Source organism: Lutjanus erythropterus, chromosome 1, assembly GCF_056507025.1.
Source record: "Lutjanus erythropterus isolate fLutEry1 chromosome 1, fLutEry1.hap2, whole genome shotgun sequence".
Lineage (NCBI taxonomy): Eukaryota > Metazoa > Chordata > Actinopteri > Lutjaniformes > Lutjanidae > Lutjanus > Lutjanus erythropterus.
Genome location: NC_139317.1, coordinates 22,030,895 through 22,051,053, shown reverse-complemented (window position 1 = coordinate 22,051,053; position 20,159 = coordinate 22,030,895). Strand labels below are relative to the sequence as shown.

Here is a 20,159-nt window from a genome sequence, read left to right as displayed (position 1 = left end):
CTGGATGAACACTTTTAACACTTTTAATGTTCAGTTTGCATTAGCCCAACTTAATACAGCTCTGGTGTGGGGTAAAGAGAGTGAAAAGAACAGTGAGGCTGATTTCATTGAGATAAAATTAGGAACAGTTCCATTGGATTACATGCACACATCACATCCTGTAAATCCATTGTGCTTAGGTAGGCAAAGGAATGACGGACCCTGCCACTAACAATGAAAACTACTCTATATGAATAAGGAATGACTTAAAAAATGGGGTTAAATTTCATGGATCAAATGGTTTATTAAACAGGGCTCAGCTGTAATGTTTGCCCACTTGCCAGGGGCAAGTAAATGTCATTTCGGGCTAGTAGATCTAGGAACTCACTTGCCTGACCAGGGAAGTGATTAAAAAAGAATTAAACTACTCTGATAATCGATCAATGGATAAAGTAACTTGCCATGCAAAAACATCAGAAAAGGCTGTTTTCAGCCTTTCAAATATGGAGATTTCTGTATTTCTTTGTTTATTATAATATTAAGATTAATATCTCAGGATTTTAGACGGACAAAACAAGACATTTGAAGACATCAGCTTGGACATGTTTTAATATTTTTTGACATTTGATAGACATTGCAGCAAAGGAAAAAATACATTAACGTTGGAGCCTGTTAAAGGAAAATGTCTTGAATTAATGGATGGGGATTACTGTTTATGAAAAAACATACCAAACCTTCTTTCTTTTCTCTATGACTAGTTGCCTTCCAAACCCAGTAGCCAGTCCCTTCGCCTTCCTGGTGCAAGTGACAGGAAGAGCCACCGGCTGTCACAGTTGTCCAAACGCTACAGCCACGATGAAATGCTGCTTCTGCCCCAGCTGGGTGTCTCGACTTCACCTTGTGGCCTGCTGGATGATAGCCTCTGTAGCACCAGTGATACCCTGGCCTCACACAGGCACTGGAGGATCCCCAAGGTACACACCACTAGATCCTATACAAACACCTTCACTAAGTCCTTGCAGAGCTCTGAATGTGTTCTCTTTCCTTTGCTGCTTCACAGAGCAGCTCAGGTTTCTGTAGGGACCGAGTCGTAGTCAGTGCAGCTCTGGATCACTTGTAATTCCTCAGGTTGAAAAAGATGTTTTTAAAATATAACGCCTCAGTGCGCATAATTACTGCTTTGGTTTCAGCTCCAGTTGTACCATTTCTTAAGAACTCTCTTTGATGTTCTTCAGTTCTGTTTTTCAGCAACCCTTAAAGCATAGTACAGTATTACTTTTGGCCAGGTACAGCCCCTTCTTCTATACTTAGGATCAAAAGAAACAAAACTTCAGATTCCCCAACAGAGTTCCCTCTTTCCTCTGTTTACAGCTGGTCCAGAGAATCAACTCCATTTACTGCACTAAACGTGGGAAGAAGAGGCTAAAGAAGCTGTCCATGTCCAATGTTGAGACTACATCTCTGAGAGGTAAGGGCTGTCTTTATTCCCTATATCTACTGGCCAAGATAAGTGAGTAAATATTTGTCTCTCAGCCACCCACATAGAGTTCTTGCTGTGTCCCTCTCATGACATAAACACGTTTGTGAAATTGCCTTCTGACCTCCTCTTGTCTGTCTCACGTCTGTCTCCAGATGACAACAGTGAGAGTGAGAGTGACTCTGACGACAGGTTCAAAGGTGAGCGACCGCAGCATTCATGGGTAGAGGGTTAGGTGATACACTTCTGTCTTAGGGCTGTTTCTTCTTACCACTTGTGCAACAGATTCCCAGTTTGGTATTCAACAAGTGACCCTGTGTGACTCGGCAAACCGCAGAATTCTAACTCGGACATTTGCCATTTGCGCAGATTATCAGTAGACCATACAACATTTATCACATGTCTAGATTCAATGACAGGAACACATACTAATGAAATTTAGTGATGTTGTTTCTCTGTTTTGGACACAGTTTCAATTGAAAGAGAATTACGTCAACACATTTTATTTCCTGACTGATTTTATTTTCTGATTATTTAAATTGGGGTTGTATGACTTATTGATAGTCAGTCATTACCTCCAGTGGACAGCTTTTGACACGGTCCCAGTTTGGGGAAGCAGTGGGAGCTCCAGTTTAGGAAGCTAAGCAATGTACTGGTGTGGGCAGAGTCAGCAACAAAACTTATTGTAGCCACTTAAAAAAGGCTTGCCTAAAAAAAGTCAATATCAGTTTAAGTATTCACTTTATTTAGAATATTGTCTTTGCTTTATCTTGCTGTCAGACAGTCTTTTGTGATGGTAAAGTACTGTTACATAAACCTTTCCAAACCAACCAGACTCCATTTGCAAAAGTATTAATTTTAGTTTGCAGGACATGGGAGTAGTGCTGCCTCAATCGGTTAGTTTATTTGAATTATTGTGTAATGTGTTAGTGGTGTGTGTGTACATAAGGTTATTTCTGATTTACCAGAGTCACAAAATAACACAAGCACACCAACCACTTAAGGCAGCAGTAGAACAGCAACTCCCACGTTATCAACCATAATCGGCTGTAGATAATACACTGACTCATGCAACCCCACCTCAAACAATCAGAGCTCTGCCTTCATTACCCCGTGAACCTTAGATTTACATACAGAACGCAGTAGTGTGAGTTTTGTTCAGACAGAGACTTTTATGTATTAATGTTTGCTTCCCTCCTCAGCTCACACCCAGAGGTTGTTAAAGCTGCAGTCAATCCTTCGAAGGGCCCCCAGCTACCGCACACTGGAGCTGCAGCTCATCGAGTGGCAGGAGAGAGAACTCTTTGAGTATTTTGTGGTTGTTTCTCTAAAAAAGAAACCCAGCAAAAACTCATACTCGCCAGAGGTCACCTACCAGTTCCCCAAGGTAAAAGCATGACCGTCATAACTGAACCAGTCCTCTAAAATGCATTAAAAGCTCAGTGCCCGGTTTCATAAAACCACTTAGGCTACGGTTGTCCTTAAATTTTCATCAAAGGATTTCTTAGAAAAAAAATGAGTTGCATAAAATCACAAGATGGATTTCCTTAGGATGCTATAAAGCAAACCCTTTTAATCTTTAGGTGTTTACACTTAGCTACTTACATATTCCTGTATGTGTTGCTAGAGGGTTCTTAGAAAATTTGAAGTGATGTATTACAGTCCCTTAAACATTTTCTGGAACAAAAGTCAATGGTTCAATTTATTGGTGATTACAGAGTAGGAGGGGCTACTAAGACACATTTTCAGGAGGGTGAAAACCCACTGGACACTATGAGTGATGTGCAGCTTGTTAAAGAGTAGAGTGACAGCTTGATTTTGTCAGTTACTATAGTCTTTGGCAAGGCTGAGGCTTTCATGGTAGGCTAAGGCTGACACTTTGGCAAGGAGACAACAGCACTCCTAAGTCGTCGTATCGTAGGGAAATGTTTTGCATAAAGGACAAACTTAAGTTTGAAACTTAAGAAAGTTTTGCAACTGGGCACTGGGTCTTAAGTGTCTTAAGCTCAGGAATTTCAAACCATAAATACAGATCCACATTGTTATTAGTGGTGAATACTTGTGACAGCATGCTCTTATTTTAAAAGCACTCACTGCTGCATGTTAGTGTGTTCAAGTGACTGCAGAAAGAAGAAAAAAAACAGATATGTCACTTGATCAGTTTAAGTGTCATTGCCAAGTAGGTTTTCACATCCAAAGAATAATCCTTGTGGTTTGGTGCATAACAAGAAACAGTGGGAGAATATGCAAAGAAAGATGAAAGCAGGTCCTGCAAGTCACAGAAGCATGAACAATAAATTGACAATAATAATGTACAATATGACTGCTTATATGACTGCTATGACAGCCTTAAACCTTAATATAATTGTAGTTAAATGGAAAAATGTAATTATTTTGGTAATAACAATAATGATAACAAATATTAAAAGATATAAACATATGCATGTGGAAAATAGCAGAGTCTACACACCACATGTAATATGTGTCAGCAGCACAGACAGCAGCATTCAAAACCTTGACGTGGTTAATAACAGTTAACTATGTCAAGCAAATGTAATCCAGTTAAGTCATATTTAGGCAGTCTGAAATGTAAAAGTTAATGCCTGGGATAAAGCAGAGCCAGTGTCATCTGGATGATACTGTTTGAACGTGTTGGGACAGGAGTTGATTATGTGCTGTGGGCTTTTCAGCGTTTTCCCACTGTGAGCTTGTAGTTCATTACTACAGAAGAGTCCATGCTGAAAATGAGAATGATGCTGTATTATGTTGAACCATGACCCATGCACATTTTTAAATTTTTAAACAGAAAATATATATTCCTCTGAGCTTTTCATACTTTATTGTGCAGGTTGTTGACAAGTTAAAGCTGTACGGGCAATTAAGATTTATAACCTGGAGCCTGGGGAGTCTTGGGAGCTTGTTTACAGTTAAAAATAATCAGGATCCATTTCTGTGGCAGGGAAGTGTTTTTAGTTATTCAAAGATATATTTTTAAGTTATTTAAGATCTGGTTCAGCAGCCATGTCCCTTGAGAGATGTACATCTCTGCCAGCCAGAGGAAACATTCACTCTTTTATCGAGTTAATGAGGACTGGAGGGGCCAAAGGTTTAACCTTGTATGGGAGAAATGTTAGTCTGGTCATTTATTGGTCACACTGACATCCATGGGGATCTTTAAAAAAGGAGGACACAGTTTTCTGACTGAAACTCTCCTCTCCTTTGCTCTGCTCTCCTCTCTTCTTCCTCTTCCTCTCACAGCTAGAGAGGCCCACCAAGCAGATGAGGGAGGCAGAACAGCGACTCAAAGCCATTCCTCAGTTTTGTTTCCCAGATGCAAAAGACTGGAGTCCTGTGTCTGAGTACACCAGGTATGGCTGAGAATGTTCCTGTTTCAATGTTATATTCATTATTAATAACTAGTCTATTAAAGGGGTGCTCCAGTGATGTAGCATTGTGCTTCCATGAAATTGTGGCCTTCTGAGAAACCAATTTAAAAAAAGAATAATTAAAGTCAAAGCAACAGCAGCTGAGATACCTTGACTTTTTTTTTTTTTTTTTTTTAAACAAATTGTCATTATTATTTCTGAATTGTCAAGGTTGTTAATACAACTAGCAAAGTACCCGGATGTGCTGCTACCCTCCTTTCTACCAATGACAACATACCAAAGAATTTACTCACTCGTCTCTACACAAGTTGCCATATCAGTGTTAACTTGTCAGCTGATCCCCTTGCAGGAGATACCTTATCTTCTCCAGATTAATAATCTAATCAAAATTTGTTGTCTGGCCACCAGCGTGGCAACAGACAAAAGACTTTGTGTAATAATATTATCCAAAATAAGATTATGTGTCACCACACTAAATATATCTTGACTTTTAGCCCCAAGAATGGATTTAAAAAAAAAATCCTGGATTTTATCCAACATTCTCTCTTCCTCAACCTCTCCCTCCTTCTCTGGTAAATGCACACATCTGTCAAATTCCACACCTCAGTCAGTGGCGCAGACGTTCTGTTCTCATGCCGTAATCGAGATAACCGTGATGACCCCATTAAGGTAATTTTCTCAGACTTTGGAAGTCTCCTCCAAAGCCACAGACAACATTATTCACTGTTTTGACAAGCTGAGTAGTTCTTCGTCTTCTTGTGATGAGTAAATCCACCTTCATGAGTTCATCTGTTGTTACATGTCGTATCAGCTGTTGCTAACTGTGTGAATTAGAGCTGCAACACTTACTCAATTAATTGATCAGTTGATTAAAAGAAAATTAATTGCCAACTATTTTAATCAATTAATCATTTCATTTTTCAAGCAAAAATGTCGAGCATTTGCTTTTCTGTGTCATTTATGACAGTAAAATAGAGTCTATGAGTTTTGGACTGTTGGTTGGTCAAAAGACGTGATTATAAGACAGCTCCTCTGAAATTTTGGTTTTTGACATTTCATAGACTTAACGATTATTTGATTAATTGTAAAAATAAAAAGCAGATTAATGGATAGGGACACTGATAGTTTGTTTCAGCCTTGGTGAGAGTGAATGCTTAGAGGGAATATAATGAACTTCAAACACCTTCATGCTTATTTCAAGTGTGATGGATAAAATCTTTTATCTGTGTACTGCAGCTGCTGCACCATCACCTAACTGTAAACACAGAGGTGTTGTGCAGTCTTTAGTCTGTTCTCTGTCTGTAAATTGTTGTATGTATGTGTATGTGCAAATTGTGTGTTGTGTTGATTCTCATGTTTGTACATTTTTTATTTTTTTGCCACAGTGAGACCTTCTCCTTCATGTTGACTGGAGAGGACGGCAGCAGGAGGTTTGGGTACTGCAGACGCCTGCTGGTAAGCCACTGTTCAGCCCCCCCATCCTCTGCTCCCTGTTCACACCCTGCTGAGCCCTGTTTGTTGTGACAGATACGTGAACATGTGATACGCTTTTCCTGTGGGGCCACTGATGTGCTGCATGACCGTCTGTGACTGTGGCAGCAGGAAAAGGGAACGTATAAAAAGCAAAAAAAAAGAAAAGAAAAAAAAGCTGTTTCACCCACTCATTATTATGACTGCTGATCAGCATGAGGGTCGTGTACAGGGACTTCTCAGCCTTTTGTTGTTTACGTTTGCTCAGGAAATACCTGTGGCAAGCAGTAGAAACAGACATCTGGAATAACAAACATTCAAACCACACTTCTGTTCGAAAACAGTGATTTCAGTTGCTAAAAAATGCATTCAAGTTAATATTAAATATGTAAATCTGTCATTAGAAATGTGTTTGGAACTTAACACAATCACACATGTATCTTGTAAAATAAACAGAGAAATACAGTCACTACATGCTATTTGAATTAGCGTTAATGCTGCAAACATTCAGTTTCTGTCATAAAGTATATAAAATTTAATAATTTCTGATAAAAAAAAAACAGTTAGGATTGACTCATCCAATTTAATAAGAGTTTCTCAGAGAGGCAAGACAAAGAGAAACCATGAAAAATCCAAACTTTGTCATTGTGGAGCATTTCTTCCTCATAATGAGGCTGCAGAGCGCTTTGAAGTTTTCTGTCGAGCTTCCCATTTAGCTTGCGGGTTGAGAGGATGACTGTGTGGGACTCTGTGAATGTGGTGGTGATTTTGTTTGCAGTTTGGTATTTCTGAGTATGTTTACAGTGCTACAATGTGTATTGTTCTCAGAGGTTTACTGGCAGTGTCTTTACCGCTGTGTCTGTGTACAGTAAGTGCAGGATAACAGCGGGACGTCTGGTGAAAGCTTTGACCAGACAGAAACTGTTTTTCTGCTCTGTTGATCTGAGATTCATCCTGATAGAAGCAGGTTTTAATGAAGGTAGAGGAAGAGGTGAGCTGCTCCCCTCCACTAACTTTGTTTCCTCCCTGCTGTCTGACCAGCCGTTGGCAGTAACAGAGCATTCCTGAGGACTTGAATCAAGCTCCACATAGTTGATTTAATCATCCATTTGGAAAAGCGGAGGAGAAACAAGAGGAGAAAATTGTATACCTAATATGGACAAGTGGATTGGCGTTTCTTGAGTGCTTGTGTTCATTTGTGTCTGTGTGTTTGAGTGTCTGTGTCTCGAAGTACATAATGGTCTATGAGTGTACATAGGAAGGTAGATATGATCAGCAGGAGCAGATAAGCCACCTGTGTTTAGGAAGCTGGTATCCACATGAAAGACTTTCTCCTCAGATCACAAACTAGATTTAAAGTCACTTATTTAAACAACTTACCTATATATTGTATTATCATGGTTTGACCCTTTACGGATTTGTTTTTGAATAAACTATAATAAACACATTTGATTAAAAAAAAACTTTTCTGCTCTAGCTCTTTCAGCAAACTTTAAAGAATTACCAATCTACAGATTTTACACAACAAGCTTGGTTCATTCATCACAGGGAGTATTATTCAGCCAGTGAAAAGCTATGTATAATGACTTCTGTGGGTCTGGAGGAGCTTCTAAAGCCTAAGACGTAACCATAATGAAGTTATCAAGGTTTTTATAATAATAATAATAATAATAATAATAATAATAATAATAATAATAATTATTATTATTATTATTATTATTATTATTATTATTATTATTATTATTATTATTATTATTATTAGTAGTAGTAGTAGTAGTAGTAGTAGTAGTAGTAGTAGTATTTTAATCCTTTATTTAAGCAGAAGGTCCAATTGAGATTAAGATACAGTATCTCTTTCCACCAGGGAGCCCTGGTCTAGATTAGTAGCAAAAAAAAAAACAAGAACAGAGTTTCATGTAAAAGTAAAGACAACACACAGACGATAAATATACCTAAATAAAAGAAACAGAAAAGAAACAGTTACAGAACATGCAGCACAAAACATATCTAAAACAAAAGAGATAGACATTAAACATACATTGATTATGGGCTAAAACAGCACTTATTAGAAGCAATGATTATTAGAAGTATTGTTTTGTCATTGTTCTGGGTTCAACCTATACTTGACACTAAAAGCAGGGATCATATGGGTGCTGGAAATCCTTGAAAGCATGCTTGAAAAGTGCTTGAAACAGTTTGATATTGTAATTGGAGTATTTCGCTACCTGACTGAAATATTTGCTTTTTAGATAAAGAAACAAAATAATTAACAAACAATTTTTGGCTCGGAAATATAATAATATAAGATGCCAAGTCTGCTTACAGACAGGTGACACATGAAAAATTAAACTATGTTGTGTTTTACTTTAATTTATCACTTGTCTTTAGAATACCATTATGAAGCATACATTTTGATTGTTTATATCCCAATAATACCTTGAAAATCCTTGAAAAGTGCTTGAATTTGACTTTGGAAAAGACGTAGGAGCCCTGTGGAAGTCAGGATATTTTGGCCTCTGCTGCCGCAGTTTTCTCTTCAGTCTTGGAAGTTGCCTAAAGTTATGGAAGTGCAATGCTGTATTGCCAACATACGCCTTGAAATGTGTTTGTAGACAGTTTTTAGGATGTCTGTGAATGTGTCTCTTCATCAGTGTTTAACACCAGTGTCTAACAAATCTCTGTTGCTTCCTCTTGAAGCCGACTGGGAAAGGACCTCGTCTCCCAGAGGTGTACTGTGTCATCAGCAGGCTGGGCTGCTTTGACTTGTTCTCCACGGTGAGTTCATGCACGTGCACGCTCACACACACACACACACACACACACACACACACACACACACACACACATACTGTAGACAGACAGCTACAGTAAGCAAGCTGTGTGTGGTGTTGTAGCTGTGGTTAACCCTCCTCACAGCTGAAATAAATGACTTTCAGCAGACGCCTGCTGAACGCCTGCTCATTGGTAAACCTTATTTCACTCCTTTTTTTAACTTTCTGATTTCCCAGAGTAATTGTTTCCTTTACTTTTGTCACAGTGGTGCGAACACAGAGGAGAGCAATCCCTCTTTATGACTTTTTCAGCCTTATCTGATCACTTATTAATTCAAACACAGATATGCGCTCTATTCAGTGTTTAATAATGGGGGCCTTGTGAAGTCCAGCAAAGGTGTGATTAAAGGCTGTGCCAAGGTTTGGAAAAAAGTGAAAAATCTGAAGCCTGAAATGAAAAATCTGAAATCTGTATTTAGTATTTGAGTTAAAGCAGAATAAGTGTGGCATGCAGATGGATTTTGCTATTTAATTTGAGAACAGAGTGTTTACTTACACCAGAGTTTTGCATCATGTGATATTGTTGGACAAGAGAGCCTCAAACATCTCCATTTTGAGGAGGTTGCTGCAGCAAACCTGAGATGAAAACTAAAGCAATCTATTTTTCAAGTCCTTTCGTGATAAATGAGAGAAGAAGCTGGTGTTTGATTTCAAAGGGAGGGAGAGGTAGACAGACAGACAGACAGACAGACAGACAAACACAGAGACAGAGAGGACCAGAGAGGTGATATCATATGACCTTGAAAACAAGCGATCCTCCAATCAACTTTCCAGACAAGAGGCAGCCTGGTCCAAAACAGGCAGACAGGCACACTGTGTGGAATTTTCCAATCACAGAGGCACGGAAAGAAATTCATTTGCTATTTTTCAAAACAGAAAATGAATACTGAGCTCCAGACAACTGCTAATAGTCAAACACATAACAATATGTTTCCATTAACTGTCACCATGTCAATAACCCTGATGACTGTGCACTTTTTTGTCTTGCTTGGATATTCATTTAATATAGATAAAACCCTGTGCCCAGTTGCAAAAACTACCTTACATAGTTTAGTTACATTTAGTGTCCCTTCGTGTGAACTTGACTTGGACTACAAAGCTAGACCTGGCAACATGTTAAGTTTCAAACTAAGTTTTTCCCTCATGCAAATTTAAGTACGTGAACATAAGTCGGCCTTTTACAAAATATTCTTGTTTATTTAGCAGCATTACATAGGTTTGAGTGTTTAGACTAAAGCTTTCACTTCTTAGCTAGTTTCTCCAAAATAGACAAAAAGGAAAGGCAGACTGGACAGAAGATGAAAAGCACAAGCACATACTCCAAAATAAATTTAACCAAGCAGCCATAATAAATATGCACAAACAGATGATGTGGCAAGAAGTAACTGACAAAATCAATGAGAGAAATCTGCTGTGAAACAAACCGTAGATGAAGTGGTGAACAAATGTAAAAATATTACTGTGACAGCAAGAAAGGTGGTGCTGAACATCAACAGGAGTCAACAAAAACAGCTTAGTTTCGATAAAACGATATAGCTAATATAATATAATTGATACTGTATATGAGACAGAGTTATAGTGACATTTGACTAACTCGTTACAAAATACATCTATACTCTGACAAGTTGTTCATCGAGTGTCCAGTTGGTCTTCTCTGTCCTGAAAAATGTGTATTGGTAAATTCCTTCTCTTTACCATGAATCACCATGAATTCATCCATCATCTTATGTTCCACAAATTATTTCACTGTTAAGACTGTGGATATGGGTCCCTTAAAATACAGTTGTTACTAATAACCTTCTAACAACACGAGGGAATACTTAAACTAAGGGCAATCACTTAAGGATTAAATGGATCCTTTTGGTGATTTTATGCAACTTATTTCTTATAATCCCATTGTCAGATGAAAATTTAAGGACAACCTTACCCTAAGTGGTTTTATGCAACTGGTCATAGGCTCCTCTCATATTATTTTCAGTCTCTTGTGTGTTGTTGATGTTCAAACTGGTTGAAATATGTTAATGAAACTGTACTTCTGTTCCGCTTTGTTCAGATCCTGGATGAGGTGGAGCGGCGGCGAGGTGTCTCAGCTGCTCTGGTCTACCCCTTCATGAGGAGTCTGATGGAGTCGCCCTTCCCTGCACCAGGGAAGATTATCAAAGTTAAGACCTTTCTGCCCGGCGCAGGAAATGAGGTCAGTGCTGACGACAAAGCAGAAACCAACTGTTTTCTCTTTCTCTATCTTAATCACACCCATTAGCCCAGATCATTTTCAGAGACATCCTTTTCTCAATTAGATCCACAAATTCTGATGACTAATTTCTTTTCTTTTTCTCCAGGTCATTGAGCTGAGGCGACCCACCGACTCCAGACTGGAGCATGTGGACTTCGACAGTCTGTTCAGTTGCCTCAGTGTACGGCAGGTGATACGAGTCTTTGCCTCCCTGCTGCTGGAGCGTAGAGTCATCTTTGTGGCTGATAAACTGAGGTGAGGCTCCAAGATTAGTCTTTATCTCTCTGCAGTGAGTCCCTCATCTCCAAAACATCATTTAAAGGAAGGGAAGGCGTGAAGTTAATGCTTCCTTGCCCTGTCACCCGTTTGAGTTTGGTTATGCTTGCAGTGTGCGAGATTTGGCTGAAAACTTTTGTTCATGTGACTACAAATATTATGACCCTACAGATGTTAAAAACACATGTAGGTCTGTTAGTTGTGCTCTGGTGGCTTAAATAAGTTATGGCCTTAAATATGTTATGGCCTTTTTTGACACACTTGTTTTTTACTTTTCCATGGCTCCTGTATATCCAAAACTGAGAAACATCTCTTTCAAAAGTGTTTCACAGCCAGCTTAACCTTTCTGCACACACAGGCGCACAATAGCAGCATTATGCCGTGGTTTTGTCAGCTGGGGCTTAACAGATGCACCATGTGTGGAGCTGCTTTCATTATTGATTAGAATCAGAAAGTCAGGCAACGGGTCAGTCCGTTAGATGCCAGTTTTGATACCCGCAGTAAAGTAGGTCACAGCAGTGAGAGTCACTGCCACAGGAGAATAGGGTAGAGCTGATAAGATGCAAGAGTCTCCAGGGACCCAGTGTCCCAGTCTGTCCTCTTGCTACAGAAAAGAGAGGGGTACTTTCAGAGTGTTGGAGGCGAGGGTGGAGTGGGAGGAGATTTGAGTGGAGAAGTAATCTCTCCATGTATCAAAGCCCAGTTTAAACAAACATCAGTGGGGGCAGTGACTGTGAGGAGAAGGAATGCACTTCCTGTGTGCACGACTCTGCCCTCTGTGATCTGTGGCTCAACTGTCACCATTTGACTTATGATGCCACGTTCACTCCCTACTGTACGTATGAGCTACGGCACTCTCGGCGTCCCTGGAGGAAATCAGTCTGAACTGCTGATTACCAGAGGTGATAACATGAAGAGGTCACGGGGTGGGAATCATGAAATAACTCATAATACAATATATCATGATATATTGCCCAAGACAGTGATGGTAAGACTACACAAGCAATTCGGCCATTTTCCAATGCAGTGCAACATCTGTGTACCTGAAGAGATAGACGTTAGACAGCGAGCTTCAGTGAAATACAGTTCAGTTGAAGTTCGGTATAGTACTCAATGCATTATGAAATGCTGTGGGATTTCAAACAAAATTTTGTGGAACAAAGTGCATTTATTAGTATCCTACTCACTTTGATGATCCCCTGACTTTCCTTCTGCCTCCACCATGAGGTTCACATTGTGGTTTTGACTGAAATGTCTCAACAATTGTTGGATAGATCAGGGGTCCTTGAACTGTTTCATGTCAAGCACCCCCGCAATAGATGCACATTAGACCACTGACCCCCAATTTGATAGGATTTTGTCTTAAGGAATCCTGTGTATTTTTTTTTTTTATTTTTAGGATAATAATGTCCTCATTGTCAAATCAATAATCAAACTAAAATCGCTACAAATTACAATCAATCAAAGCAGCCAACCCTATTTCTTACCTTGTTCCAACTTCCAAAAAATATTCTATTCTTTTTTTCTGCTGGTGAACCCCTACAGCCCACTCAAGGACTCTGTTGGTCTGTGGACCCCAGTTTGTTAGGATGAATTGTAATAACTTTGGCAATATCTAGTTAAGTAATTTTTCTCAAGCGCCATCATCAGGTCAAAATTTTAATCTTTGACTTGAAAAACAAATTACATTCCCATCAGCCTCAGATATACGTTTTGTTGTTAGCATGCTAATATGCTAAACTGAGATGGTGAACATGGTAATTACATACAAGTGTAAAGAGAAACCTGGACACAACGCCACTGCTCGGCAACATTGTTGTGTAAAACTCCACTGCATCCCATAAAGCTATTCCCTATAAGCCGCTGTTATAAAATAGACATCTGTCAACCTATTGACAGGACACCTTGAACTGCACACAAGGTCAGTTGACTCTTTTTTGATCCTTGGATGTGTTATTTTTGTTAAACTTCTTTTTCTTTTTCTCTGGGAAAAGTCATTTAAAAATCTGTGACATCATCACACTGTAAAGTCTGTGGGACCAGCGGGAACATGTGGGCTGAATAGGCTGTATCTTTGGGTCTGTTTTGCAGATCTTATAATACATTCATGGGTAAATACTAGCTACGCATCAGCATGTTAGCATTGTCATTGTGAGCCACCACCAAAGGTTAAATTACAATGAAGCAGAACAATAGTTAAAATGTGTGCAGCAAAAGGACACACAAAGTACAATTTCAAACTACAAATTAAGTTGCAGAATACTAAAATAACAACAAAAAAAGAAAATTACAAATGTGAGTTATATAATTTTGTTTCTGAAATGTGCAGTTGTACTTACTGTATGATCTGCTCAAACCATTTGTGTGTACGTGTGTGTGGATTTAAATGCACAAGCATGCATGTGTACACGCAGAGCTCCTCTGTTTTGGTTTCTTTTAAAAACAGTGACAGGGCCTCACTGCAGCATTAATGACTATGATAAAAGGGCTGCTCCCTCTGGGGCTCTTGTACATAATCCATTCCCAAAATACTTCGCCAGCAGAACATGATGTATGTTTCTTTCTCTTGAAATGTATATGCAGTACAAGCAGGAAGTGAGAGCAGAAGCCATGTTAGGCAGTCGTTTCTGTGGGGTCTCTATCGCTCGATTTTTTCGGCGCGCTACGATCACTTGACGCTTGTAATATTAGACTGAAACCTTTGTTGTTTTTTCCGCAGAGGTTGTTGCCTCGACACAAACGTCTGCACAGACAATTTCTTTTTAAGTGATCACTCACTATCCGATGCCTGTAATAACAAGTTGGATGCCTAATCAGATGAATTCATCATCAGCTATGTCACCCTGTAATTGCTTAACTCAATTGACCTGCAGATGCTAAATGAGTTTTGTCAGTGCTGCAGACTTATGTAAACAGCCTCTGTCGGCCCTTGGGCTACAGTTGAGGACGGTTTCCAGAAGATATTTGCATGTCAGGATTCATCTCTTAGCAGTTAGCAGGATTCATACTCTTACAGTAAAAGTGTTACTTCATATTCCATCTAAATGGCTTTCCCTGGTATGACTCCATTGTTGAGGTGATTGAATCCCGTCATCCTCCCTGCAGTGTTTTCATCAGAATTGCCACACTGAAGCTAAAAGCATGAAATGATACTTGATTGCAGAGAAGTCCTGTTACAGGAGGTGGATGTCTTGCATGTTGATTGAGGTAGCAAAGAAGAAGAGCGAGAAATGAAAGACGTGAAGAGACGATGAGGAACAGGGGGGAAGAGTGAAAAGGGACTCTGGAGGGAAACTAAGCAATGCTTTCTCAAAGCCCTGGTGAATTAATCAAGCTCACTTTTGTGAGGTGCAGGAGATTGCTTGGGTTCCCCCTTAAAGGGATAGTTTGGATTATTTGATGTGGGGCTGTGTGAGGTTTAGAGAAGCAGAGAGGAATACCAGCATGGACACTAAGCATGTGGGGTCAGCAGAATTTAGCCAAAAATGATCCACCTTAAAAAAAAATATATATATATATATAGTATAAGTGTATGCTGTATTTAGAATATTTTCATTTTTACGTCATCATCAGACAGACTTTTCTGATGGTAAACTGCTGTTATACAAACTAAATATCACTCTCTCCTGACAAACCAAACTCCATGGGCGAAATCAGTAATTTTACCTCACAGAACAGGGAGCTGCCGTCCTACTGCTGCTTTGATCTGTTAGTTTGTTTGTATTATTGTGTGACTTCTGTGTTTGGCCTCACTGAAGTCATACAATAACACAAACAAATACATCCAGACAGTGTGTAGACCAGCAGCTTCTGTGTTCTGCAAGGTGAAATTACTGATTTAGTCTATGGAATTTGGTTGGTGAGGAGAGAACTATATTTGGTTTATAGAACCTTTGAAAAAGGCTGTCGGATGCCAAAGTAAAGCTGTGAAAATATTCTAAATTGATTAAAATACATTTAGAATAGAAACTAAATATAAACTAGGCTAAAATTGCATAGATTTTTATAGATGGGCCTTTTTATGACCCTGTCCACAGCAGTTTGCTTAGCTCCCAGGCTGGTACTCCTCTTTGCTTCCCCAAACTGTGAGTGTGCCGTCCCACCATCTACTGTAGGTAATACACTGACTATTGATAAGTCCCTCATACAAAACCATCTCAAATAATCTGAAGTATGCCTTTAATATTGTTAATCGAGGTCCCCACACTGTGCCATTGTCAAACTCAAAACTGGTATTTAAACTGCGTAAGTAGTTTGTGTCTTTCTTTTTTTTTACTTTGGGAATAATCCAGCAGTCTGAAAGTGAGCTGGAGGCACCAACACATTTTGCAGCTGCAGTTTTATGATCAGTGGTGACCGTAATCATGAGACAGGTAGAATTATTGCCACTGCTGCTGGTATTTTCCTAATCAACCGGTGTGGTAGCATACTTGTTTCATTTAGCCCTCCGTTATTCTGTAACATGCTCTGCTGAGCTGGCGCAAAGCCAAAACCGCTTTTAACAACTTAACTGGTTTCCCATGTGGTATTTAACTCAGAGGTAGAGTGAAATCCACACACTGTAAACATGTGAAATGTTTCTGTTTTTCAAAGAGTTGAGAAAGACTTGGCCATTACTGGAGCCTGACCAGCTGATTTTTACATCAGTGTTGCTCACATGAATGTTTACACCCCCATGTAGGCACTCACATACACATGTAGAGCCTAGTATACACAAACACCTGCACACATTCATCTGCTCACGAGACAGTGCTGATCAAACTCAGACGTTATTGTGGCTTTAATAAGAACACGTATAGAGTTTCCCATCGGGAACCCATTTCTCATTGTAAAATGGCCTCTGCTGTTGCCTTCTGTGGAGCTGGAGAGCCAGTGACTGGAGATCCTTAAAGACAGGAAGTGAGGGAAAACCATTTGGGGACTAAGGGAGTAGAAAACATTCTTCTAGAGGATAAAAATACACCATGTGCAGCTTGTCATAGGAATCCTATAGGTCTATATGTTCTCTGCTGCATCTTTATATGATTTCGAGGTGTTATGTTGAGCTTTGGGAAGACCTTTAACATTGAAGAATGGTTTTGTGGAGCTTTGGAGCACAGCTGGTGTCTGACAGCTGTGGTTCAGTATACTCTCAGTCTAGTCCTCCTTGTCCTCGATCTATAGAATCAGTCTTAGCCATGCCAGTGCTGGTAGACACAGTGCAGTCCTTCAGTAGAGCTGTGAAGCATGTGGTGATACAGGCTTTTGTCTCCCTCTCTCTCCGTCTCAGACACTGAAATTTTTCCTCCTCCTCTGGGCTTCACAGACTAAGCCTCTCGATCCCATGTTTCCTGGAGTATCTGCCAGTTCAGCCTGACACACACTAAACCAGGCCTGGCAGACCTACGAGAGCTAATATGTCAGGATTAGCTCCCAAACCTCAACACATAACAGCTCTGCTCAGACCTCACCTCTGCACAACTGCTTCTTCTCTCTTTTCATCAGAGTTGAGTCATAAATTTCTAAGACTTTTAAGTGTGTAATCAAATTGAAATTAATCATATTAATCTTCGAGAGTTAGTTTATGCTTGTGGGGTGTAACTTTAAAAGTAAAAGTTTTCGTTTAAACACATAGACAGTGTAATAAATAATGGGGGAGCGTCCATGACATCACCCATAGATTACTGAAGAGCTGTTTTGAAGCTCACAGTTTGTTGGCTGTCTTGGCACTGCCTGACTTAGCAAACTCCTGGCTAATACAAAAAATGAGAGAAGAGGTGGAGCATGGGCAGAACTGAGGTGGCCAAATGTAGCAGCTACCACTTAGCAGCTAGGCATCTGTGTCGGTACCCACCTGACACTCAAACAGGGCACACTCTGAATATAGCATGACTTTAAGCTTGGATATAGTTTAAACTGGTGAGTTCTACAAAAATTCACCCTGTACAGTTTTTGGCACTTCTGCATTGGCTTCACATTTTAGCCCCAAAGGTTGCTGCTTGGTTAAACATTTAAAAGATGGTAGGTTCTACGATAAAGTCTTATTTTCCAACCAATCCATGTGTATATTGTTGCTTTGGATTCCTTTGGGCTGTATTTGAGCACACTGGTGCTCTGAGCTACATGCTAACATTAGCATGCTAACATGGGTGACTGCCCAGTGTTTCCACAGACATTGGCCTGTTAATCAAAACTCCACTAGTTTGAAAAATGTCCAATTGGACAAGAAGCCCATTTGCTTGACAGCAAATGTCCCAAAATTTGCTCTGAAAGCCCACTGCGCCGAAAATACACATTCACCCTGAAGTTATTAGGGTCAGGTCTTAGAGTGTGTGTGTTACTGCAGGAAGAGTGTTCATTTTCAGAACCATGGGTGTTTCTGGGATAACAGGCTGTTGGACAAATGGGTTTTCAGTCCAGTGGGACATTTTTTGCATTTTTTTGACTACTGAGGTTTGGAATAATGGGCCCACAGAACAATGGCATGGTGCCCTTAACATGCTCACACCATAACGATCATCATGGGTCCAAAACTTCCAAAAAGACCTGGAAATAATACTTTTTTTTTTGAAAGCTTGGACCCAAACCTTAGCAAAATGTTGGACGCAACCTGGCCAGGAGATGCAGAACGAGTTGGTACTGATTTCACAACTGATTGCTGCTAACAATTTAGCATTAATTAAAACATAATAAAACTTTGTGTTTTACCTAATGTAACTTAAGTAACTTCCTCCCCTCTGCCTCGGCATGATGCATATAATCCATCCACCTCACCAAGAAAGTTGGTAAAATACCTCCTGGTTTTCTGTTCTTTTGCTGACTGAAACAGCATGACCCTCACTTATAACTTTGGCTTAAAAGTTGTTAAGAATCAGTTTTTCAGCTTTGTTGCATGTAGCATATTGAAGATAACTTGTACTGTTTGTGGTTTTGAACTATGATAATGATTGCTTGTTTATTGCCACAATGGCTAGTATTAGCATTGCTGATGTTCTATCACCTGCACTCCCTGAGATGAGTCTAACCTCTGCTCTCATATCCTTCACCCTTCCATCATAATCAGTGCTGTCTGATCATCTTCTTGGATCCACTCAGGTAGTACACATAATGTGAAACAGACCTGAGGCCCATGGTAATAGAAGGACCTGACCCACCCAACTGACTGTATAAAACATGGATCCCATCCCATGTGTACTGAGTCTGGTCTCGGGTCCTAGGGTTTGGGTGGACCAATGAAGACATCTACCTCACACTGATGATGCTAACGTGCTAATGTTTACCATCTTAGTTTAGGATGTTAGCTAACATTTGCTAATTAGAACTAAACACAAAATACAGCTGAGGCTGACGGGAATGTCACTAATCTTGCTGGGATTTGGTCATAAACCAAAGTACTGAGACAAATTTTACGCCAATCCTTTCAATAATAAAATATTTCAGTCTGCACCAAAGTGGTCGGCTGACTGACCAACTGACAGACCAATATTTCCATTCCTAGAGCCACTTCTCTTGCGTGGCTAAAAGCCACCATACAACATAATCCAATCTGATGCAACCACACTGCAACCTCAATACTTATCTAAAACAATAAAGCATCATCAAATAAGAAGAAGTCTTGTCTAAAATCCCCCTCTGCCAATGCTGTTATTAATTAATTAAATTAATTAATTCATTGTGTTTAATTTGTGTATTGCTTTATTATTCTCACCAACACAGAGGCCAGAGAGCATTTTTCTTTTTCTTTTTTATGACCCATGTGTGGTCTAAGGATCTGAAGTTTTGGTCTGGATCAAGTGGGAATGTCCCTCTCTCCTTCCAGAGTTGAGTGGCAACCTCTGGTAGTGCAGAGTGTTTTCATTGCAAGTTCATCCTCTCCCCAGAGTGTGCGGTTGGGGAATGAGTGTAATTGATCCTTTTGGTATCAGTGCTGTGTAGGGCCGCGTGTAGCCTGTGGCGAAGGTTTTCTGAGATCTGTGCCCCATCACTCCCTGTTGGAACTCGTCAAACCCAGGAGACAGGATCTGTTAGGAATTATCAAGCCCTCCTCAGGCAAATGGAAATCAGACCGGCCAAAGCAAAGCTGCAAGTGCTTCATGTTATGAGTGAACTGGAAAAGGCCTGAAAAGACTGTGGTTATTGTAGCCTTTGGGTTTTTACTGGTGTAATTCTATTTTACCCTGTCAAGAAAACACATTTTAATCTTGGCAATTTGACTCATGGGAAGTCAAGATGAAAAAGCCTGTGGCAAAACATGTAGCCCAAACGAATGGAGTGGAAAAGTTTGTGGGAGTTTGTCATTTATCTCAGCAGCACATTGATTAGACTGATCTCTGCTCTCTGTATGTTACTCCAAAATGTAGTTAAAGTTTCTGCAGCTTGAGGTCATGAAAAAAGGGAGTAACGTCTGTTTACTCGGATGTTCTGTGAGCTGTTGATGACAGCGAGCGACCATGGAAAACATTCCTCATTAAAAGTGTATATATCTCAAGTGGGGTGCGTTTGCATACCATGTTTGATCCCGGGGCTTG

At 39.8% G+C, this 20,159-nt stretch overlaps 1 protein-coding gene across 2 annotated transcripts in view; it reads left to right on the top strand.

Annotated features, from left to right (window-relative positions):
- Positions 1–20,159, top strand: part of dennd2b (DENN domain containing 2B) — a 74,462-nt gene that overhangs the window by 42,249 nt on the left and 12,054 nt on the right. For both annotated transcript variants that reach the window (XM_084716625.1, XM_084716617.1), the window contains exons 6-14: positions 738–953; positions 1,351–1,447; positions 1,612–1,656; positions 2,659–2,843; positions 4,715–4,824; positions 6,228–6,297; positions 9,010–9,087; positions 11,197–11,337; positions 11,483–11,631. In XM_084716625.1, the coding sequence (XP_084572751.1) occupies positions 738–953; positions 1,351–1,447; positions 1,612–1,656; positions 2,659–2,843; positions 4,715–4,824; positions 6,228–6,297; positions 9,010–9,087; positions 11,197–11,337; positions 11,483–11,631 (1,091 nt within the window). The remainder of the gene's footprint in view (positions 1–737; positions 954–1,350; positions 1,448–1,611; positions 1,657–2,658; positions 2,844–4,714; positions 4,825–6,227; positions 6,298–9,009; positions 9,088–11,196; positions 11,338–11,482; positions 11,632–20,159) is intronic.